The sequence below is a fragment of the Sceloporus undulatus genome, chromosome 1 (genome assembly GCF_019175285.1).
Source record: "Sceloporus undulatus isolate JIND9_A2432 ecotype Alabama chromosome 1, SceUnd_v1.1, whole genome shotgun sequence".
NCBI classification, from domain to species: Eukaryota; Metazoa; Chordata; class Lepidosauria; order Squamata; family Phrynosomatidae; genus Sceloporus; species Sceloporus undulatus.
In genome coordinates, this window is record NC_056522.1 from 345,100,879 (window position 1) to 345,126,205 (window position 25,327).

The 25,327-nt window shown below is 41.7% G+C and overlaps 1 protein-coding gene across 1 annotated transcript in view; it reads left to right on the forward strand.

Moving 5' to 3' along the window:
• TSHR (thyroid stimulating hormone receptor) overlaps positions 1-25,327 on the forward strand; it is a 90,519-nt gene that overhangs the window by 11,402 nt on the left and 53,790 nt on the right. Inside the window, 2 exon segments of the mRNA XM_042460073.1 lie at positions 1,412-1,430; positions 6,865-6,890. Coding sequence (XP_042316007.1) covers positions 1,412-1,430; positions 6,865-6,890 — 45 coding nt within the window.

Sequence of the window (25,327 nt, forward strand, 5' to 3'; positions counted from 1 at the left end):
GAGAAAATGCTTTGGTGTCATCAGCGTTGATAACAGCGCCCCGTGGGTGTCCTCCCGGATTGATCTCTCCCAGCGGGTTTTCATGTAAATGTTAAAGAGCATGGAGACAGAATGGCCCTTGAGGGACCCCAGTTTTAAGGGGGCCTTCTGTCGGCGCACACGTCTCCCAGCTGCACCCTCTGGGACCCTCCCAGAGAGGTAGGGACCGGAACCACTGGAGCGTGCCCCCTTCCCACCTCTGCCAGGCGCCCAGAGGATACCATGGTCATGGTATCGAAGCCGCTGAGATTCCAAGAGCACCAACAGGGACACGCTTCCCCGTCGAGCCCAGACGGATCACGACCAAGGCGACATGGCCGCTCAACCCCGTGACCTGCCCGGAAGCCAGTTTGAAATGGGTCCAGATAATCAGTTTCATCCAAGACCGTCTGAAGCTGGATCGCAACCGCCCTCTCGATCACCTTACCCAAGAATGGCAGCAGCAAAACTGGCCGATAATTATTGTGTACCAGGGGGTCGAGGGAGGGCTTTTTTAATATAGGTTTTACGATGGCCAATTTTAATTCTGATGGAAATTGCCCTTCCCTCAAAGATAAATGCATGTTTCTGAGGCTTCTATAGACCATCGCCTCCCAAAGGCCCTGGCGGCAATCGGCAGCAGGATTAACAGACCTGGCATTGCACAGGAGCAGAGACAGGGTTTGTGGTACGGTTGGACTGACCCTCAGACCTCTTTGGCTAAGATAGTGGATGGAAGGAGAGATATTACGCATCGATCCCGCCTTCCCTTACAAAATGCCTCCACTCTCCTACCGCTATATCTCCCCTTGCCCCACACTACTCCAATAGGGGCTCCGCTTACCACAGTCACACCTCCCGCCTTCTCATCAACCCAAGTACATCCCGTGTCCATTCAATCTCCACCTGACACTACACAAACACACACCCAGCAGCAACAGTCCCTCGCCGCCTTCCCCGGTGGTGTGGGGGGCGTGTGCGGCGTCTCTCTGGGAGCCGGTGAGCCGGCTTTATGGAGGCCGCTCCCACCGGCCTCCCTCCCTCAGAGAACGCCGCCCAGCAGCGGTAACAGGGCAGCAGCAGCAGCAACAGTCCCTCGCTGCCTTCCCCGGTGATGTGGGGGGCGTGTGCGGCGTATCTGCTTGAATTTTGTAAGTCGTTTGGTATTGTTTCCCTTTGCTTCATTCTCTACTTCCTTTTTTACATTCCCTTAAGTTTTACCCTCGACTTATCCATGGGTCATATCAAAAGCTATAATTTTGGCCCCAAAATCTGACCTCGATGTATATATGAGGTCGACTTATAGTCAAGTATATACAGTAATTTCCTTTATGTAATAGGCTAAATTAGTCCAGTGCCCATACAGGGGACTTCATGCATCCCGAAAAACTAGGCGTTTCACAGACTGGAGGGTCTAAAAATGTCCTGGCTGGCTGGGCATGTTTTAAGCCACAAATCCCGCATTCCTGTCTTGTCCCAGGCCACATTTTGTCAGTCTCTAGTCTTTACACTGAAATTCCCTTCCCTTCCTTTTAATTTCCTCTGTAAGGACACAGAGCAACAATGAAAATAAAAACAAGGTGATAACAGGTCTATTGACACTTAACTACTCTTAGCAGGGATAATTAGAATGTAATTCCAAATCTCTGCTTTAATGGGGGGTGAGGTTGTCTTCTCTCCCCCTTTCCTGTTGCATTCTTTTTCTGCCTCTGAGGGAGAGAGAGAGAAGGAGTTAAAAAATAAATAAAGGCAGGTTTGGTTTAGTGGAGCTTGACTGAGACAGGAGGGCTGTATGGGGGAGGAAGGATAAAAAGGAAGAAAAGTAAGAGGAGAAGAAAAAAGAGGTGTAAGTATGAAATATCCACTTCTCTGCACAGTATAAGTAAATATATTGGTCCAAAACACACTGCAGAAATAATCCAGTTTGAGACTGTTTTAACTGCCCTGGCAGTTAGGAAATTCTGGGAACTATAGTTCTGTGAGACATTTAGCCTTCTCAGTCAGAGAGCTCTGGTGCCACAATAAACTACAATTCCCAGAATTCCCTAGCACTGAGCCAGGGCAATTAAAGTGGTCTCTAAAGTGATTATTTCTTCAGTGTGTTTGGGACCCTAGTGTTACCTGCAGGTCAGATGGCTTAATTTATGGGATGGTGGTTTGGATTTTTAAATGAAGCATAGCAGCCAGGGATGAGGGGGGGGAGCAGGATCCTGAAATAGGGGTAGAGACAAGAATGGAGATGGGAATGCTTCAGGATCTGGTCTGTTGCCTGGTTTTTCACACTGTCTACCTCCTCCCAGAATTAGCAAGTGAATAAATATATCACAATTCTGAATAGGTCTACTCAGAAGCAAAATTCATTGGGTTTGCTAGGACTAGCCTCAGAGGATGCCAATGGCAAACCCCCTTTGAAGAAACTTGTCAAGAAAACCCTACAATAGTATACTGTGTTGAGGGGGCGCACAATGTCCGCATGTAAATGGGATTACAAGGGTTAAAAGTTGAGAACCACTGAACTATTTGATTAGCAATAGAAATGCAAAATGAGTGGGTGATGGGACTGATAAGTTCAGTACTAACAATGGTGTTGCCTAAAACCAAAGTGAGTAGATATTTCTAAGAACTGTTAAAAAAAAAAATGAGGGTCACCCAAATATTTGAATGGAACCAAGTCTTATAAAAAGGCCCAGCTAGGAAGCAGAAACAGAGTTTTCGTTGCTGCAAATCTGTGCTTCAGCCTGCTCTGGTTGGTATATTTCTATAAGAAATGTACAATCGGCCCTCTGTATCCATGAATTCTTTATCCACTGATTCAACCATCCATGGCTTGAAAATATTTTTAAAATATATAAATGCCATTCATGTCAAATAGCAAACACTGATTTTGTCATTTTATATAAGGGACACCATTTTATTGTGCCACTGTATTTAATGTGTCTTGAGCACCCATAGATGTTGGTATCCACAGGGGGATCCTGGAACCAAACCCCAGCAGATACTAACAGCCCACTGTATTTTCATGGGAATGCATACATTTTAGTTATACTTGCATAAACTTGCATTGAAATTTATTTTTATTGGTGGTGCTTAATAGTTTTGAATTTTTGCTTCTTGTATTTTGTCACATCTTATAGAGTTTTTACAAGTAAAATAATTATATAACGCTGATGTTTATATGAGATGAAATATAATGGGAAGTTGTTTCCGATGTTTTACACTGGTTGACTCTGGTAGTTGCTTAGCATCTGTCCATCAGTGACCCATTGTTAAGTGGGCCGTCAGGTATTATCTGCTCAGCCCGTGGCTTGCAAAGGCAGACATGTTTCAAGAGAACTCTGCACTAAGGCATGAACATAGACTTTCTCGTCTGATTTTGAAAGCTAAACAGATCTAGGCTTGTTTAGTACTTGGATGAAAAACAGCAAGGAAAATCAAGGATTTCTAGACAGGACTAGGAAAAAATTCTGTCTGAAGCCCTGAAGAGTGAAGAGCTGACAGTATTGCGCAAGAAGGTCTTACTTAGTAAAAAGTAGCTTTATAGCAGCCTGCCTCCTTACTTGCCTGTATGCAGTTCATTGTCACTTATAATTATCAAGCACACTGTAAAATATGAGGCTGGTACAATGATCTTATCACTTGCACCTATGCAGATGCTTTTATCAAGAAATAGATGTCAGGTATTCTGTGTGGACGAGACTACCTTGGAACATCAGAGAAAGCTACACATTGGGTAGTTCACAAGTCACAGTGTGGAAGTTTCTCCTCCAGCATCTCTTGATATAATTATCAGTACATCTTTTTTTTTTCCCGGGGGTGGGGGGATAATGTCGTGCTGCATTGGAAACATTGTGTTATTAATTTTGTGGAATTAGACATAATGTATGACTCCTGTTTGCTTTCAGATGAAACTCTCATTGTGAAATGGCACAGTCTCTTTCACAGAATGTTTTGTTTCGAGGTGGGAGCAGATGTCATCTTCCTCTTGTAATCCTCTCCTGTTCTTCTGCCACTTTTTTCTTACTACAAAAAAGAAAGATAACACTAAACTTTAAAGATGGAATTGTTTCAAAATACCCTTTGACAAGTAATACAAGGATTTAGCTACCAAATCATCCTTTATATTAAAGGAAGAAGGAAAGGGAGAAGAAATCCTGTAAGCCTAATGTTCACTGCAGTTTTTACATGGAACACCAAGCCTAATTAATGTTTGGACCACCAGTTCTGTTTTTCTGAAAGCAAGTACTTGGAGATGTTACTGAACATCTCTGTGCTGCTAAATTATGTTGCTTAGCTGGTGTTTGTTTTTGCCTTGGGCTTTGAGCTGTGCCATAATGAATGTTTTCTGAAACATTTAAAACAGATTGACCATTCAAGTTTTGCTTATTGTGTACACTCAGTCACCAAGGCCTGTAAAGCTACAAGAAAACTCAAGAACTGAGAAAGATGTACTTTACCTTTGAAAGTTCCAGCACTAATTAGTTTCTTTTTCAGTTAGATTCCAATTGCCTCAGTAATGATTAAAGAGTTTATTTACCTTTTAAAAACATTTAATTTGAGACACTTGAGTCACAAACTTTTACCGAGGTCTTTTTGAATGCTGCATTAATATAATAATGTTAAATGCTGTGGCATTTAAATCATATATGGGCACATATTTTTAAACAAACATAGAATCTGGAAGCATGTGCAAATATTCAGACAAAGCCCGTATCCTGGGCTTAATAAGGACCCTTAGGACCCTCTAATGCTATGCAGTTGTAGTACAGTAGTTTGATTCTACTTTAACTACCATAGTTATATCATGTGGAATTCTGAGAATTGCCATTTAGAAAGGGTATCAGTCAGAGAGCTGCAGTCCTCCACCAAACTAAACTCCAGTACATAAAATAGGATGTAGCCACAGCATTTAAAATGAAATCAGTGTTGACAAGTCTGACAGGACATCAAATTCAGAAATTCAGGCTTCAGTATAGTCAGACCTCCTTATCCACAGATTCTTTATCCACGGATTGAAAATATTCCAAAAAATATAGAGTTGGCAGAATTGTGCTGGAAGACCTAGAAATTCCTAGAGAGAACATATTAATTAAAATGCAAATAATCAAATCCGCAAAAGTCAGCTGCAAATGTGGAGGTATGACTTCATTATCTCCTGCTGTTTTGAACAGACTGAAATGAAAAACAGGATGTAAATGTACATATGTTTTGGGCAGGTCCAGTTCTGCAGCCACAGTGCTTAACAAACATTTTATCACAAAAGGACACACTAACTTCTTCAGAGGTTGAATATTTTAAAGGAATTTATTGGAAAGATGCACAGACCAGCCCACTTTAAATTCCCAGTTAGAATCCTTTTGTTATTTAGCATTTTTTTGGTAAGTCTCTTTGGCCTCATCTAAAGCCAGTTCAATGATACATCAAACACCTCACACCATATCAGCCCACTCCATCAATAACTTGGGGTCAGACTTTGCCGGGCGGGGAACTAGATTTCATCGATAAGTATTACTTAAAGCCCAAGGATAGGAAGTCATATTGCTCTTTCTTTTTTTAAAGAATATGTGAAAACGAGGAAATTAAGATACAGTACAAGGAAAAGAAATGGAAAGAACAAGACACAAGAAAAAAAGGAGGGAGGAAGAAAAAGATTAAGGGAAGAAGATAGAACAAAATAATACTAATACTACTACTAATAATAAAAGTAATAAATAGGATGTCCTCCTCCCCCCCTTTAGATTTAGAGATAGTTTATATAGGATTATATAATATGAGGAAAGAGTCAATAGATTTAGAGATAGTTTATATAGGATTATATAATATGAGGAAAGAGTCAATAGATGAAAAGGTATGAGGAAGGGAAGAGATGAGGGGAAATGAATTAAGAGGGACTGCAAGAAGGAATGTAGAGAAAGAAAGCAGAATAATGGACAGGAAGGAAGGCTTAAGTATGTTGATTTGAAAGTAAGAGTAATTGTGTAAGTGTGTAATGTATAAGTCATTAAGAAGGTCTGAGTAAGTGGGGAAGAAGGTATTGAGTTTGGTAGGTCAATAACGATAATACAGTAGAAGGAAAGTAATAGAAAAGACCATAGCAAAGGAAAGAGAGAAGGAGGTAGAAAAGGAGAAGAGAGAAGGTAAAAGAAAGAAAAAAGAGAGGAAAAAGAAAGAGATTGGAAAAAGAAAGAAGAAAAAGGGAAGAAGGGAAGAGAGAAAATTGAAAAAGGAAGGAAGCAAGGAAGAAGGAAAGTGGAAAAAAAGAGGAGGGAGAAGGGAAAAAAATTAAAAAGTAACTAGAAAATCACAAGCTAATGTCAAAAAGGGGAACAGAACTCGAGGATAACAAATTAAGTGGAAAACAATCCACACTTTGAACCTTGATAGAAAGTTGATTGTTTAATAGCTTTTTGAGTATCTTTCTCAATAGTGTGACATGGGTATGCATGTCCTGGGAGTAAATTAACACATCATCCAAATAAACCAACACCCTCTTGTACAAGATTTCACAAAGTACTTCATTTATCACATGCATAAAGATCCCAGGGTCCCAGCCAGTCCAAAAGGAATCAACAAATATTCAGAAGCCCCTAGAGGGCAATTAAATAGCATTTTATATTTATCTCCCTCTCATATTTTTACTTAGAGATAAGTGTCTTTTAAGTCCAGTTTTCTAAAGATCCACCCGGTAGCTAATTGAGCCAAATGGTATTTCATTGGGGAATCAGGTACAGTATTGGTTTGATGTACTGTACAGTTAGTGTACAGTCTCCTAAAATCTGTGAGCAGCTTCAAATCCCCATCCTTCTTTTAGTGGAAGGACATGGTGGGGGGCATCATTGAAGTTATCAGGTGAATGAACCCCCTAGCCAAGGCTTGTCCACAAACTTAGGAAGTTTGGCTTCAGGGTCAATTTCAATGGCACAATCCAAGTTGTGATGGGGGGAGGGGTTGGAGGTCACTCTAATCAGAGAACACCTTTCTTAAGTCTTATTATACAGCAGGGATATTTGGGTCCACCTTTTCCTGCACCCCTTCCAGCTTTTCAGGGAGTTCTTGCTTCCCGTACTCTTGGAAGTGGGAGAGCACCAACTCCCAATATTTTATGGCAGGAAAGTTGCATTTGCAACTCCTGACATGTGCTATAATTACACATTGTTCCAATGCGTCTTGAGATGAAGGAAACTTTGCTCTGAAGCTACTAAAACTGAAACTCTGCCCTTGAACAAGGAAACTACAAAAGAAGACTAGAAAGAGAAACTGCTGAACTGAATTATATTCACAAATTCCAACCCATTAGCAGAAGTATGAACAAAGACAACGGATTCATGGCATACTACATATATTAATACACGTCTTGTTGCACATATAATAAAAGGAGTCTTCTCAGAGAGCATTTTGAACACAGAGAAACTGACTTTTGGTATTCAGATTTATTGCTTTCACATATCAACCATAACTGAGCATTGTAAAGATCTAAAAGACCTGTATCACCTTGCCCAGCCCTTTGAAAAATTAGGGCAAGGGCCATGATTTGCATCTTTCTGAACCCCACTCCCACAGCTGTATAGATATGCTTTCTACCTGAGGCTTTAATACTACTTGGTACTTCATCTGAAGAAATGGGTTTATATCCAGGAAAGCTCACATTAAAAAAAACAGTTTTAAAAGTTTCTTTTTCTCCCTCTCTTCCTTACTTTTTGTGCTGTAAGTGACAAACACAACTACTATAAATAAAACAGGAACTCAGTGAACACTTAATATGGGATTTGTAAAGGCATGGTGAAAATAGCATATTTTAGCACTTCCTTTGCAAATAATCCAAGTTGAGGGTCTGGGGTTGCATTCATTCTCCTGAAACTTCAGAGTGCCTCACCTCTCCTCTGTGCTGCCCCACAATTATCCATATATTATCCATGGGGGCCACATGATGCCCATGAGCTACACTTTGTCCAACCTGACCTAAAATACGATGGGCCTTTCATATCCACTGGGCTTTGGTTCCAGAACCTCTCAGGGATACCAAAATGCATGGATGCTCAAGTCCCATTAAATAGAATGACACAGTAAAATGGTGTTCCTTAAATAAAATGACACAATCAACGTTTTCTTTTTTGAAGGGGGGAATATTTTCTAGCCTTGGATGCTTGTATCCATGGATAGAAAATATGTGGATACGAGGGCTGACTCTGTGTTTGCCGTTTTTAAATAAATAGTCAACCTCTGATTTTAACTTAATATTAAAGAGATGTTTGTGTCACATAGGCACTGACAGTGCTCAGTGCAAGGAAATAGCCTACCTAAATAAGGAGATCTGGTGAGCTCAGTTTGGAAGCACTGGTGCATGTAGGCAAGATAGGTCCATTGAGGCTGGAATCTGCATAATCCCTCCACATAGAGTGTGATGGTGAGCGATGCACCAGGTATATACCTGGCTCTCTCTGGGTATGTGCCAAAGGATTGGAAATAGCAACATCATCCTGTAAACGCCAAACTTGGGTCTACTGTGTCAATGTCTTTTAATGCCATCTTACTACTGTATACTGACTATGTGACAAATGTTGCTGTCCTTGAGCAAGCAGGGATCACTAGCATTGAGGCCATGCTATTGAGGATGCAGCTGCACTGGGTAGGACACGTTTCTAGGATGAAGGACCACCGTCTCCCAAAAATAGTATTCTATGGTTAACTCTCCATGGGTCAGCGTAAGAGGGACACTCCAAAGAAGAGATACAAGGAGTCCCTGAAACAACATCTCAGGCTCGGCCAAATTGATCACCAACAATGGTCCGCCCTGGCCTCACATTGGGAGGCATGGAGACGCACTATCCACAATGCTGCAGCCGAACAAGTCTAGAAGAGAAACGACAACGCAGCACAACCGAAAACATCACCCAAGGAAGACTTTCTGCGTGCTTTTCTACAACAACGGGACTTTTTCTCTCGATGGACCCTTGTTAGTCATCAACACGCTTGTAGAAAGAACGGATGAGTCCTTCCTGAATCTTTGTCGCGAAGAAAACCAGAGAGAGAGAGCTACTGTAGAACTACAATGCCATCTAATGCCAAGGGTAACTTTTTTCAGGTTGGTTCAAGGGCTGGATCTGTGTTTTGGTTTTCTAAGGTCATAAAAGCATTATCACTATATGTACTCACTTGAAAGTCTTCTTTGGGGCAATGTTTTATCTGAATGGCTTTCAGAAATTATTTTATATTTTGAGATTTGATCGGCATATCTGTTGGTCAAGCCGGGATAAATTTCATTTTACAGAGACTAGCATTTTACAGCCCCTGGCCAGTAAAGGAAAACTAGTCTGCGGATACAGCGGTGGCCTACTGAAGCTTATACTTATAAAAAGAGAATCATTTGGAGTTGCTACTATGTGTCATATGAATACAGGGCTTGAAGAATGTCGAAAATGGACCTTGGTAAACAATCACAGTGGTAGAAGGGTGAAAAATGTAAATTGAATAACTACTCTCACCTTCTGTAAACAAGGAACTTAGATTAATTTAAATTATTTACTATGGCTGTATAAACTGGCTTTTGTAATAGCTCCGGGCTTCCACCCCCACTCCTTTGTCTGCTCCTGGGGGTGCCACAGTCATGCATCCTGAATTACGACTTTACCTGAGGCACAAAAGTACACCTGTTATTCACAGCATCCGTTTTCCTATTTCAAAACCAAAATTTTGAATTTTGAAATGGTATTTCACATTATGCTGAGTTTTGCCTGAGAAAAGCATCACAGCTAAATTGGTTTGGAAAGATCCTTGGAAAATATTAGTCTCTCCATGGGCATGAGGAAGCAGGTGTTTTTTTGTTATGTGTAAGTTGGTCATCCAGCAAGTGACCCAATTACCTATGCTGCTAATCAGTGGTTCACAGTAGCAGTCCATATACCCCGGATTAGGAATACACATTTCTGCTATGTGACTGCAGGATGGAGCAGTATCACCTGGCATCCTGTCAGCAAACATGATGGGGAGCAGGGCAGGGTTTAAATGTATGAAAAAGGGTGGTTGTCCATGTTGTGGGATGGGGAGAAGGAAGAAGAAAGAGCAAAATCATCTGTCAAGAAATGTTTGTATGGGTCCCTTGATGGTTCTTAAAAAGGGGGGGATACAAGACATTAACACAAAACGTGAACTGATTAAATTATAAAGTTCCATTTTGTTTCAGAGCCTTAATGAAATTGGGATCTTATTCTCTGCTTTCAGTTCAGATTTCCACACACTTCCTCAAGCTTTTTCCTGTACTGCTAAATTGCTAAGATTAAGATAGCCTTGGTGATACAGGTTGAGTCTCCCTTATCTGAATCCAAATATTCTAAAACTAAAACTGTTACATGGGTGGCGGAGATAGTTGAAACTTTTGCTTTTTGATGGTTCAATGTACACAATTTTTGTGTCATGCCTGAAAAATATAAAATATGTCTAAAAGTTGCCTTCAGGCTATGTGTTAAGGTGTAGGGGAAACATAAATTAATTGAATAGTTAGACGTGGGTTCCACTCCAAGAATCTCATTATGTAATGCAAGTGTTCCAAAATCCAAAAAAATCCAAAACCCAAACACTTGTGGTCTCAAGCTTCAGAGACTCAACCGTTGTAGAAAAATCTGTAAAAGTATAAAAACTGAAAAACAATAGTTTGCATATGCAAGATTGGGGGAAAAAATATTGGAACTCCTTGCAGGCAGATTTTCCAGTTGCTTTATAAGTAGATTGAGGCTGAGTTCATACATGAAGAATTTTTGTTCGGTGACTTTCAAGTAATTTCTGACTTATGGGCATCCCTAAGACAAACCTACACAGGCTCTCCTGGCAAGATTTTATCAGGAACATTGTCTTTGCCTTTGTCTGAATTGAGAAGAGGACTTACTCAAGGTCATCAAGGGGGGGGGGTGCAGACTGCCCTATATTCGCCAGATCTGGCAACTCACACTGTTGGCCTGATTGGCCTTTCCAGGGCGCAAAAAGGAGCAACTGGATTTTAACAACCTCAAGGCAGATAATGAGAAATGTGTGCTGGGCACATGGCACCTACGAAGGGGGGGGGGTAGGAAGTGTTTGGCTTTCACCCTTTGTCTTCAGTACAAGAGGATATGCAGAAAGCCTGGGATGGGGGGGAGGGCACGATCAACAAACTCATTCAGCTTTATCTTGTGTATTATACCTGGGTCATTCACAGGTCTTGGGTTTACACTTCTTTCCCATGTGAAATTTTTCTGTGTTTCAAAGGATAACATGACCTCTTAAAAATATGCCTTGCTCTTTCTATATCTATATAGAGATAGAGAGAAAGATAGATAGATAGATAGATAGATAGATAAAGAGGATAGATAGATAGATAGATAGAAAGAGAGGAGTAGAGATACAAGAAGAAGGAAGAAGAAGGAGAAGAGAGTAATGAGGAGAGAAACTAGAGGAAACAAGAGGGTAAGGTAAAGGGATCTTGGGACAGAAGGAACAGATTAGAGTTATCTTAATGGGAGAAAAGACATGTAAGTACCAATCCTTGAAGGGTAATTAGTCAATACTGAGATAGTAACATAGTAAATATTAGTATAGCAAATACATGTATAGATATATCTTAGCTAAAGATTTTATAATTTACTTTCTTTTTTTCATATATTATGTATGTTCTAATTATATATGAGTGTATATTGATATTGATGTATTGTGTTTCTGTATGTCTTTTATGTTAAATAAATATTTTTATAAAAAAAAAAGAAACTCCTGTCCAGAATGACTGCCAAATCATGTGCAGACCAGATTGCCCCACAAACCCTTTACCTTACACTTCCGTGTGGGCTCTAAAATTGCCACTTCTGATATAAAAATGGGGCATCTGCCTGCACCAACATTGCCAGCGGCCCTGTTTCAATGTCATAGGCAGTGATGGAAGGAGTGTTTCGTCACTAGCTGCAAGGAGAATAAGGTAAGGAGTGCATACATTAGAAGGGCATGGCACAGGGATGGGCAGGTTTTATATCCCTGTGTCAGAACCGCAAGCAATCCTGTTTAGTACCCAGGCTAGGAAAGCACAGGCTCAGCATATACATAAGAGCTATTCAGTGAGTATTCAAAACAATTGCAGTGTAAATATGGTTAGATTGAAGAGATTGATGAGTTGCCTCTTCCCACTTTCTATCCTCAAATTCAGTTTTAAAATGGGTGGAACAGCCAGGACCAACTACACTATAGAAAGGTCAGATTACCGAAGACTACTCAGAATGCTTGACAGATGCCCAGCTCAAAATTCCAGACATAGAAAGTCGCATCAGGAACTTCAACTCTCTTCTTGCAGATTTGAGATGGAGGAAAAGGGTGCTCAACCTGAGGATAATGGAGCAGAGGACAGATAGGGGAATTTCAGCACAAAATAAGTAAAGGATAGCACAGGAATACCTGTTAACCTAAATGAATTTAAGTCATCAGGACCAGATGAACTAACATCCAGGGTATTAAAAGAACTGGCAATGTAATATCGGAGCCATTGGCAATAATCTTTGAAAACTCCTGGAGAACAGGAGAACCCCTCCAGCAGACGAGGAGGGCAAACATTGTCCCCATCTCAAAAGGGGAAGAAAGAGGATCCAAACAATTGTCGTCCAGTTAGTCTGACATCAATCCCAGGAAAGATGCTAGAGCAGATCATTAAAAGAGAGTCGGTGAACATCTAGAAGGCAATGCAATAACAACAAAAGTCACATGGGTTTCAGAGAACAAGCAGGCAGACAAATCTAATCTCTCCTCTCTTTCTTTTATAAAACTGACAAGCTTGTAGATGAAGGGAATGCTGTGGATATCGTATATCTGATTTCAGTAAGGCCTTTGACAAAGTTCCCCATGACATTCTGCAAGCAATCTGCAAAATGTGGGGCTAAGACAAGGCAACGGTTAAGTGGATTTGTAACGGTTGACCGGACGAACCCAAAGGGTGCTCAACAATGGCACCTTTTCATCCTGGAGAGAAGTGACCAGTGGAGTCCCACAGGGTCTGTCCTGGGCCCAGTTACTGTTCAACATCTTTATCAATACCTTGGGAGAAAAATGGGGGAATACTTATCAAATTTGCAGATGACACCAAATTAAGAGAATGATCGTAATACTCAAGGACAGGAATCAAAATTCAAATTGACTTTAATAATTAGAAAGCGGGGCCACAGCTACAAAATGAACTCAACAGGGAGAAATGTAAGGTACTGCACTAGAGGCGAAAAAATGAAATGCACAGAATATATAATAATAATAATAATAATAATAATCATAGGTTTTATTTATATACCGCCCCATCACTGGAATCCATGCAGGTTACACAATAGAGGGGATAACAGACAGTTCCCTCCACAGGCTTACAATCTAAAAGACAACGAAAACAAAAGGAGAAGGGAATGGTGAGGGGGGGGAGGACAACATAGTGAAGGGAGCTAGGAGTCCAAGTAGACCACAAGTTGAACATGAGTCAACATGCGATGCGGCAGCTAACAAGGCCAAAAGTATTTTAGCTGCATCAACAGAAGTTTGTTCTAGATCAAGGGAAGTAATAGTGCCACTATTCTGCTCTGGTCAGGCCCCACTCTGGAATACTGTGTCTCAGTTCTGGGGACCACATTTCAAAAGGCCTTGAAACATGAGCGTGTCCCAAAGGAGGCGACTAAAATGGTGAAGGGTCTGGAAACCAAGCCCTATGAGGGAACGCCTTAGTGAGCTGGTATGTTTAGCCTGGCAAAAAGAAGGTTAAGAGTGATATGATAACCCTGTTTAAATATTTTTGGGGATGTCATATTCGAGAGGGAGCAGCTGTTTTTCTGCTGCTCCAGAGACTAGGACCCGGAGCAATGATGCAAGCTGCAGGAAAAGAGATCCAACCTCAACATTAGGAGGAAACTTCTTGACAGTAAGGGCTGTTCGACAGTGGAACACACTTCCTCGGAGTGTAGTGGAGTCTCCCTCCTTGGAGGTCTTCAAAGGAGGCTGGATGGGCCATCTGTCGGGATGCTTTGATTTCCTGCTGGCAGGGGGTTGGACTGAATTCCCTTGCGTCTCTTCCAACTGTATGATTTCAGGATTCTAAGAACAAAGCCCCTGACTCAGTAAGCAAAATAGTGGGAACTGTGTCTTTACATGTGGCATCTGCAAATGTTTAATGTCCCCTCCTTACATGGGAAAATGTTTAATGGCTAAACTAGTCCTCCTTCCACAAGCTGTACAGTGTCTTGCATAAAGGGAGAAGTGCTAGGTTTTACACTGCAGAAGGGTGGTTCCTGTCAGAGAAACCCCGCAATACAGCACTGGGAGCACAGCCATCTTTCTAGATGAGGCAAGTTCGAACCTGGTGGGTTGCGACTCCTTTGGGGGATCGAACGACTCTCTCACAGGGTCTCCTAAGACAAGCAGGGAAATGCATATTCCAACGGTCTAGGAACGAACAAGAATTTTATTGTTGGGGGTCACCACAACATGAGAACGGTATAAAGGTCGATGGCATTAGGAAGGTTGGGAACCATTGTTCTAGATGAACACGTCCTCTGAAATACGACTACTTCCTGTCAAACGTTCATGAATCCTTAACTTACAGGCCGAACTTGAAATGCTGGAGAACAGGAATACAGAATCTGTGTTCAACTGCAAACATCTTACATGGAGGATGAGTATGGGTCTACATGTTAAGTATCTGTCACAGCATGTACTCTCGAGATCACATTAAGATACAAGGGGGGTGGTGGGACTGAGGCATCAAAATGGGGAAATCGCTGTGTGGATGCTCCTCGCTCACCAACTCCTGCAATTTATCATGGCGGACTTCTTTCTTTCAAGATTCAGTCCCACTTTTATCCTAAGGTACTTTAAAATATCCACGTTACGATTCCAATAACCCTACAACATCTAAAACATCGCCGCTTCAACTCGCCTAGCTTTTTTTGGCCTCCAGCCACACTCCAACCTCTTCAACTCATTCTCACAGTCACTGTCTTGACTTTTCCTGGCTGGCAAACTGCGCCATTTCGGACTGCTGGCACGTGACTTTCCACTATCGTATCTGATCAATCAGTTAATCTACTTCCGCTCTTACCCTATACTCCTCCTCCTCGTCACACTGTTCAAACTTCCTTTTTCGTGATCTCCGTCTGTTAACTTCTAACCATCCTTGTCAAAACCCTGGAGTCATCTCTCTCTTCCCTAATCTTGGGATGCTGCTGATTCAGCGATGTCTTGTTTAACTCCACGCGTTCCTCGACTCTCGAACAGTTTGGCCCCTGTTTCTGTTACGCGACTTCTTCTCTAAGACGAGGCCTCAGCCCTGGCTTACTCCAGCGTTAGGTGTTTCGTTTTTTGCTCCGGTCACTGCCCTAGAGCGCCCGAACGTTCGTTAGGAGAAAGTCCAAAGGAGTGGGCTGTTTTAGCCTTTCAAATTGTGTTCTTTCATCCTTCGCAACTGACGATAGCGCCCTCTCTATGGCAAAAACAGAATTATTACATCACTGATCATCCGCCAATTGAGAAAGGCACCGAAGCATTTTGTTCTCACACTGTCAACTCTGTGTGCTTAAACTCCTCCTTCCGGGCCCCCTCCTTTATCATTCTCTCCTAATGACTTTGCTAATTATTTCATCTCTAAAGATTACCACTATTCGTTCTGAGATAGTCCCTCCCGATTCTTCTTCTCGCTTAATCTTCTATTGACCTCGCCTAAAAAAAAATTCCTGTTTCCGCCTGCTTCTTTGATGAACTATCTACGCCGTCTGTGCGCTGCAAACCTGCAACCTGTCCTCTTGATGTCCACTTCTTACTCGTCGTTTAATTTCTGTAGCTAGCTCCCTCTTTTCTGCCCTGGCTTCTCCATAGCCTGCAATCTCTCTCTCTCTCTACAGGCTGCCTTCCCTTCAGACTCAAAACATGCTCTATTTCCCCAGTCTGAAAAATCCTTCTCCTCGACCCCTCCTCTTTTGTCTAGCATCAATTCATCCGATTATCCCCTCTCCTTCTCCCCTTTCTTTTCTACTAAGGTTGTTGGAACGGGTTTTTATTCTCGCTGTCGTGAGTTCTCGAAGCCACTCCATTCTTGATCCCTTTCAGTCTGGCCGCCCAGGCATCACAGAGACAGCTCTCAACTAAGATCCAAATGACGCTTTTATGGCAGGCTAATGGCCTTTACTGCGGTTTTTTCATTTCAGCCTTCTTGAGTTGTCTGCAGCCTTGACAAAGTATCACTGTCCCTAGTTGACATACTGCTGACCTTGGTTCTCAGACTCTGTTCTTGCTGGTTTAGTCTTATTTGTCTGGCAGAATTTGCAGTGGTTGCAGTGGAAAGACTTCAGCCTAGGTTCCTTATCTGTGGGGTGGTTCCCAAGGCTCTGTGCTGGGTCCCATTCTGTTTTCTCTCGACACTGTCCTTAGGTAACTATTAGTTCTTTTGGTTTTTCCTACCATGGTTGCTGATGACACCAAGCGGTATCTTTCTGCGGCCCGACATTTCCCAAGGCTTGAACAGCAATTCAACTTGTCCTCGAGCGGGTCTCGCAGTGGAGGTGCCATCAGCGGGAAGACTCACATTCCAAGAACGGAGCTTCTTGTCTTTCCTCCTAGCAACACCCGTCAACACTCCTTTCGTCCGGTGGACAACATTCTATGCACCAGCCAGCAGCCGCAGTCTTGGTTTTATCTTTGATTCTTCTCTGTCGTGACCCCCAGAGTCAGACCACAGACAGCAAAGGCTTGATATCTTTTGTACAAACAGTGCCAAAATACGACTAGATCCTACAGCTACGCCAAGATCCTGGTCCATGCCTAATGATCCACGCGGGATACTGTAACGTCTCCTGGCAGGGCTTACTCTTTTCTCACCGTCTTAAATTCTGTCAGCATTCGAGCTGCTGCATTATCAATCCCCCAACCGCCTGGCCCATCTCCCTGTGTGGCATCCCTTCCGCATCACCCTAACCTTTCATATTCAGTGTAAGCTCCGGCGGTCCACGTGAAGCCCCCCATGGGCGGCCCACACCGTCTTGTCAACATTATTCTGTCTCACTCCCACTAGGGCTCTCCGTTCTGGGTAGTCAAGGTCTGCTCTCCCGCCCAGATTTCCTCTGCCCCTCTCGGATTCGCCCTTTTCACATCGCTGGCCCTCCTCACTGGGAAACTTCTTCCCGCAACAGGCCATCTCTTCTTAAACGTTCAAAACGGAGCTGAAGACCATCCTGTTCAAAACTTCCCGCATTGCATATTGTGCACTCATTGAGTGTGTTGTCTTTGTTGTCTGTGTTTATGAATCATTTCCTGTATGCTATGTATTTTATATGTATTATCCTACGAGAGAGGCCCCTTCCCCACCACCTTTCCCTTCCTCCTGTTTGTAATCGTGTCTTTTTTAGATTGAAGCCGAGCAAGGGAACCGTCCAATTAAAAAGATTGTATGAAGCGCTGTGTAAATTTACAGTGCATTATAAATAAAGGTTAATAATAATGAATAATAATGGCGCAGGTTCTACCACTACGCACTTCTTCGCTGTTCCGTCTTGACGTCCCACAGACAGGTTGGGCACAGAAGGCAATGGTGTTTTTCCTCCAAGAGCAAACGATAGAAGCAACAAGATATAAGCAACCATGTGAATCTGTTTTTTCTTCGTGTGTCATTTGCCTTTAGGGTGGCGTAGCTGGCTCCGAATAGAGGCTGCAGATGGACAGTGGGCATGTTCCATCATACATTCCTTGGGATGTCAGAAAGGGGAATCGGCTTCTGTTCCTCTGCTGTCATGTTATTTCTGAGCACAGAGAGGAAAGGGACCCTAGAGACACTATCATACTATTCATCCAACAACAACACAACAAAAATGACTAAAACAAGCCAAAGACAGCCAGTATCTCATTTCCCACACATTGTCTATCCTAGATGCTTTGATGGCAGCGTGCTAAGGATGAGGCCAGTGATTAGGAAGCCTCCTATCAATCTGGTTCCTGATTACTCTTTCGTTGCAGGGGCTTTTGTAGCAGACAGCAGTAGTCTGTTCCAAATGTTGTGTTTTTTTTAAGGATATGGTTTGGCTGAGCAGTCTATCATCCTCTGTAATTTTTAAAATATTTTTGCCTAGAGCTTTAGTGCAAAAATGATAGTCACTGATTATACCGAAAAAGCTAAGGTGAGAAAAAGAGGAGACATTTTTGTTTTGTCCAATACAATCTTAAAGGACTGAAAGAAGGGATGAATGTGGCAGCTGTGTTGGAAATTTCCAGATTCCAGACAGCCAGAAATGTTGTCTAATTATTTAAAATAAATAGAAAGAACACAGTACAAATTCCACACTCAAGACCACCTCCGCTCCCCATTTGTTCCATCTGGAGGAAGCCCTTTTCTCTTTGGCCTGTCCCAGAGGGACAAAAAGCACGTACTGAGGTACGTACAAGGTTTTGCCTGGGAGCAGCCTTTTCAGATGCTCCCTACCCAGTACGTACTCACTACGTCACAATGACAGCGGCCCTGTCTACACGGGCCTGCCATTTTGACATGATGAACCATAATTTGTTTTATTTATATACCGCTATCCAAGATCATAGCGGTGAACAGCAAGTAGCTAATTAGCAAGTAACTAATTTGCCCCCCAACAGTCTGGGTACTCATTTTAGTGACTCGGAAGGATGCAAGCCTGATTGAGCTGGGCCCTTTTGCGGTCTGAACTCGCAACCTTGTGGTTTCGAGTGAATGGCTGCAGTACAGGCATTTACCCACCATGCGCCACCAGGGCTCCATAGCATACCGCCGTCCCATTGGTTGCGACATCTTGAGTGCGCCCTTCACCCGCTTTTTTAGGGCTCTTTTTCCGCCGGTGGAAATGGAGGTGGCGGCAGACTGCTTTTGGGCGGTCTGATCCCGCCTCAGATACTGAGATTTTGCGACAAGAATCCTAGTCCCATTGTTACCTTTTCAGTGTGTTTTTGGTGGGACCTCGGTGAAAGAATAAAATTGCACATGTTAACTTATGTATATAGATGCTATTTAGAAGGAAAAAATAAACAGAAACGCAAGTGCATCTATTATAAGGGGGGGGGAGTTATGACCAGCTGAAATGTTATGCCAGTCTTCATGAAGTGCAATTGCTGGAGAGCAACTTAGTACCCCTGTCAAGGCTTTTTTTTTCTTATGATTCTTTTTTTAAAAATTCATCTGGAGTAGACAGCCCAAAAAGAAGTCTGTCTGTCTGTCTTTCATCATTTATCTATTCTTTTTGTCACATCATGCTTCCATATCTAAGTGAAATTTCTAACAGAGAATAACTAGATGTGGAAGCATTTCAACTGTGGTTTAAAGACAAAAACATAATTTAGGTATTCATAGTTACATTACCGAATGCTGATACTTCTATCTTGCTTAATTTTTTTTCCTGGACCAACCCTCCCCCATGGCAGACTTGCAAACATGCACTGAATTTTTTTCTTCTGCCTGAAACTGAGAATCCAGGTCCTCCCCTCTCAGGGTTACACTTAGAATTGTAAATAAAAACAGCACAAAAATAACCTCTTGTTCTTATGTGCAAGATCATGGTAGGTGCTAGAAATTCAGCAGACGTGAATGGGGCAGTATGTCTCAGTGGTTGAATTTAGAGACAGTGGATGCTTCAAGATATGCACACACACAGCTGTTTTGGAATTAGAACATATTTAAAAGTTTAAATAACCATCATTCAGTTTCAGATGTGCTCTGAAATGTTTGAAAGAGGAGAAAATTTCAATGAAATTCTCATGATCTTGGGTTCTTGTGGCCCAGTAGCAGGACGCAGCCGGGGGGGTGTCCTTGGGGTCCGGACCCCCCCTTCCATTAGAAAAATGAATGGTATGTGCTGCTGCGCCACCGCACCCAAGCCTCATTATAATGGTGGACTTAGTCTGGACCCCCCCTTCCTAAAATCCGAGCTACGTCCTGGCCAGTAGTACATAGCTCTTTCCCTGTCTAGTCATCTCATTAGCAGTTTTTGTGGGGTTTTCGGGCTATGTGACCATGTTCTAGAAGAATTTATTCCCAACTTTTCATCTGCATCTGGGGCTGGCTTCTTCAGAAAATGCTCCTCTGAATGCTCTTCTTGCATTTCTGAAGAGCCAGCCACAGATGCAGGCAAAACGTCAGGAATAAACTTTCTAGAACATGTCACATAGCTGAAAAACCACAAAAAAACTATGCATGCTGGCCACGAAAGCCTTCGACTTCACATCCTGACAAGCTTGCAGCCTCCCTGACTTCCTCCATTTCAGTAAAACCTGAGAAGAAATCATGAAGTAATCTCTCCCCCCACAAGCATTTCAGATCAGCAAGCAGGGACAGAGTGGACAGAGTGTAATTGAACAGAAAAAAATACAGCAACCTTAATTACCAGTGCTTCATAACTATAAAATGAGTTTGAAACACAAACCCTTACATTTTCCTGAAAATTAGAGAACAAATTTGACACAATATTAGGCTTCCATTACCTCCCTAATGCAAAAAGCCTTTCCTCCTCCGCCACAAAGCTTAGAATGCTAGGGTTGAAAATTAATTTGTTTTATGGTATGTTAGAAAATGTGAGATCAAGACCACAATCATAATTGCGTGATACTTGAATTACATTATTTCATCAGCACTGAATTCAGAACAGGCCATGGGATGCAGAGAGGCAAGGAATGTTGTACTGTAGAACCCCAGGGACACATTTGGTTGTTGGTGTGTTCAAAGCTACTCTTTTTTAAAGTGATATTGCAATTTTTAAATGAGAAAAAGTTATTAAAGAAGCTAAGAGACTATCTAATTCTTGGCCTACTGATCTCTCTGGTCTGTGTAATTTAACACTAACATATTAGCAGAAACACTACACTACCATTTCAAGTTCTATGTTAAACTGTGGAAGGAAAAATATTTTGGAAGCAGTGCAACGATGTTCCCTTTTCCACTCCTCAAAGGCATCATAGCCAAGGCTGGTTATTTAGGTACTTGAGACTATAATTGAAATTAAGCATATTCCCTTCCATGTCAGTACAGTGGAACAATAATTAGTTAAATAATCATTTGTTGTCCTTTCAGAACAGGGGAATGAGCTGCCTGGGATTGCTAATAGTCCTATGAAGTTTGGGGCATTGAGCTGATTTCATTTAAACCAGCTGATTGGCGAGAAGTGACACCTGCATCATTTCCTGCCATTAGGGAGATTTTCAACCAGGTTTTTTTTGTTTGTTTGGGTAGCCTCTGAGGGCTGCAGGGCTGGAGGAGAGCATGCTACTGTCTTTGTGGCCAGTTTTGTGTTGATTTAGCCAATTTGGGTGATAATATCCAAAAATTTGTGCAAAAAGTCCCCCCTTTTGCTGATGGAAATGATACAGAGTTGTTTGAGCTCAGTAACAGTTCATGAAACGGGCCTTTTCTACTAACATCTAAAATGTATTACTCATTACACCCAAACCTATATGTTTGGATCCAGTTTTACTGCTTTTGAAACATAACTCCATTATGCCATCATTACACACAGAGAGAATTACTTCACATCTGTATAAATTACTTAATTCAGCATGCCTCATAAGGGAGCAAACAACTGACTTCTGGTTCCAGAATTCTCTTTCACATCACAATATGACCAGCATAGGACAGTGGCCTGTACTGCTCAGTCAAGATGTAAAGAAAGCACACTCTATGTATGAGAATACTTTTCCTTCAAGTCACCATGCAGTTCTAGTAATGGGAGGTATGGGGGCATGTGTCTGGGATAGTTCTTTCCCACTGTATTCCTCCTTGAGCTGCCATGGGCTTAGGGACCATCCACTATCACTGGGGGGGGGGGGGGATATATTGTCTATAAATTAGGTGGATAAGGCCAGTTCTAAAATAAATCTGCCACACTATTAGAACTATTCAGGAAGACCACCCCTCATCAGCTACCAGTTCTTGTTTTGCTCTGCTTCAGACCAGGGTTAGCTGGTAGACTTATTTTCAGCTACTCTAAAACTAAACTTACAAGCTGAGGTAACTACTTTTGACTAAGAAAAGCCAGAGAGCACCAAACTCAGAAGCAATTTTTGCCAAAGCAGGTTTGAAATAATGTCTTATGAAGCCCTCATAAAGTTCTCAATTCACAGTGCCATTTTCTGTTTTGCCTTTGCTTTTTTTGTGTATGCTAAGGGTTTGCTCCAAGTGAAACTTAATACCATCAAGTCACAAGTTAGGACCTCATTTGAGTGTCTGCAGCCCCTCACTCCTTCACTGCATTTCAAGACACCATACAGACGCATTTTTGTCTGATGAAGAAATCGAAACATTTTGAAAGCTTGCAACACATTACAGCCAACCTTTTGACATAACTGATAATACAGACTTTAGAACTGGCAGTGAGTTTGGTACACAGTGGTACTGATTCTAAACAGTAGGTGACAGCAGGTTTATGAATCCAAATGCTATAATCAACAATAAATATGAATATTTAATCCTGCACATTTCCCCTAAATTATTCTTGTATCATCATTTATTCCAAGGTTTGAAAATCTATGAATCCAAATTTGCAATGCCTCTTGCAGATGTTTTAAATGTTTTTATCTTGTTTGCCTGCATATGAGTTACCTGCATACAACTCTTTAAGATCTTGTTTTTTATATACATGATCTTTCCTAACATGTGAATAAGCAGATTTCAGAGCCAGGCAAGGCCTTTTATGAATTGCCTGAAAACATTTAACATCCTCAAGTGACCAGAGAATGAAAAATATGTACACTCTATACACATGGAACTCATGTGGCTTTCCAGATGTTGTTGGGTTGCAAGGCCTAGCTAGCCTAGCTAATGGTGAAAAATGATGGCAGTTGAAGTCCAGTAACATCTGGAGGGCAGCATATTCTCACCTCTGCCCTAAACCGTATCAAAACCTGTCCAGACTGCCAGAAAAACAGCCTTCCTTCATCCCTACTGTGGAATATGCTTCCCATTTCATAAGCTCTGTGTTTTTGTCCTTTGGTGTCAGGCAGAAACCTTTCTAATTTCCCCCACAGAACATATAAATTTAATTTTAGTTTCATTTCAAATAATATGCAGAATTATTTCTGTCTCTCCCTTCACTTGTCTTTGGCCTCCTTTACATTTTGGCTCTCAGAGTGACTGTCAAAGTTGCTAACAAAGTTTTCTTGTCCATCCATTATTGCAACTAACAATTAGTGCAATTATTACTAAGTCAATAACAAATATTACTTAACTGTTAATCCTTTTCTAGCAAGGGTATATAGAACCACCTGGTTATAGCAGTTTGATACCACTTCAACTATCATAAAATCATTTGGTATCACATAAACTGTCCTATGGAATCCTAGTATTTATAATTTGGTAGGGAACATAGAATTCTTTGTAGACAAGCACAAGAATGGTTTCAGCAAAGAACTGTAGATGCCACAATTAGAGATTCCAGGATTCTATAGAATAGATCTATGACAATTAATGTGGTATGAAATCGATGCAACTACACAGTGGAAAGTCTACTGCAGGTAACCTTAAACTAATACCTGTACAGATTTATTATTATTTTTTAAAGTGTATATTCAGCAGAGCAGCTTATTCCTTTGCTTCCAAAGGTTCCAATCTTTTGACATGGGTTGGAAGTTTAAAAGGAAAAAAGTGGATGGGGAAAAGAATATAAGCAGCACCTTTAAAACTTAACTGATTCATTTCAGCATGGGCTTTCAGATGCATTCATACCACTTTTTTCCACCCTCTTCTCAGCAGTGCCATTTTATATGCTACAAATAGGGCAGTCTTCTCAAGAAGATAAATGGACACAAATTCAACATTAGAAAAGATGATGCCCAGAAACTCGTGGCAGAGCATTTCAGTCTTCATACAGTCATACAATTTCTAGTCTTACATTCTCTGGTTTACAAGTAGTACTTCTCAAACAAGTAAACAAATATCAAAGGGAGACTGGAAAGTAAAACAGTCAAATTAGGATGTATTCACAAATACCAATCCATTAGCAGAGATATGAACAAAAATAATACACAATCCTTTGAACTACCAATAATACACAAGTCCTTGCAACGTTTAACAGAAGAAATTTGAGAAAAGATTTTGACTTCAAGGAAACGGACTGTGAAGACACACCCGACTAAAGGTGGTGGCAGGTTTGGGTGTGCAACGCCGGTACCCTGGTGAGATCAAACTCTTTACCCAAAAAAAGCTCTGAAGCTGAATGTAAAGTTCAAAAGGGGGGAAATTTAATTTAAAGGACAAAATAAAGAGTTTTCTCCTCCCCAGCTCTAAACAAAAGGTACTTTACAGTTTCAGCAATCTTCCGGATGTCATCTTTCTGGGTCTGATGTTAGTTTGCTCTCCTCACTCAATGGAGCTGGTGCAGGGTCTTTCAGCTCCTGAATTCCTCTATTCACTTGCTGATGGTAACTAAAATGGCTAACTTGGTAACTTATTTGGCTAAGTCCTGGTAACTGAAATGGCTAAAGTGTAAGAAATGCCCTTTCCGGCTGTCTGGGCCTGTTTGCCACCAAAAGACAGCTCTCTGCCTGCTCACAGCAAAGACTGCTCCAAAACTAAAGGCTTCCAGCTACAACAGAGCATGCTGGGAAAGGGCAAACCAAACCTGGAAATAATGCAGGGGATCCTACAGCTCCTCCCACAACTAATACAAAGAACTTTTTCCTACACTAAACATACTATGGCCTGAACCAATGTGAAAGAAAATGCAGGGGAAAGTTTCAATCAGTCCTGGCAGGACATCACACGGACTTTTAGTAAGCAGATACAGTATATTGCTTTCACACTTCAGTCCTAACAGATGGGCACTTGAAAGACATGTACAGTCGGCCCTTCTTATACACGGATTTTTTATACACGGATTCAAGCATACACGGTTTGAAAATGTTCAAAAAAAGTATAAATTTACCTTGATTTTCCATTTTTTATAAGGGACACCATTTTGCTATGTCATTATATGTAATGGGACTTGAGCATACACTGATTTTGTTATACATGGGGGATCTTGGAACCAAACCCCAGCGTATAACAAGGCTCCACTGTATCATCTTACCCAACTCTGAAGATTTGTGAACATGGTCACAGTTTACATCCTTCTATGTCCTTTTAAAGATTTCCAGTATGGTATAGTAGTCTATGGAGACCAGGGTTTGAATCCCTGCTCAGCCAGAGAAGCCCACTGGGTGACCTCGGGCAAGTCACATTCTCTCAGCCTGTCATGCCCAGCCTGGAAGATGGCTTGGAGGACTCAGAGGATGAGCTAGAGCCTCTGGGATCTGAACCTATAACGGAGGAGCCAGAGCCCCAGGGGCTTGAACCTGTAATGGAGGA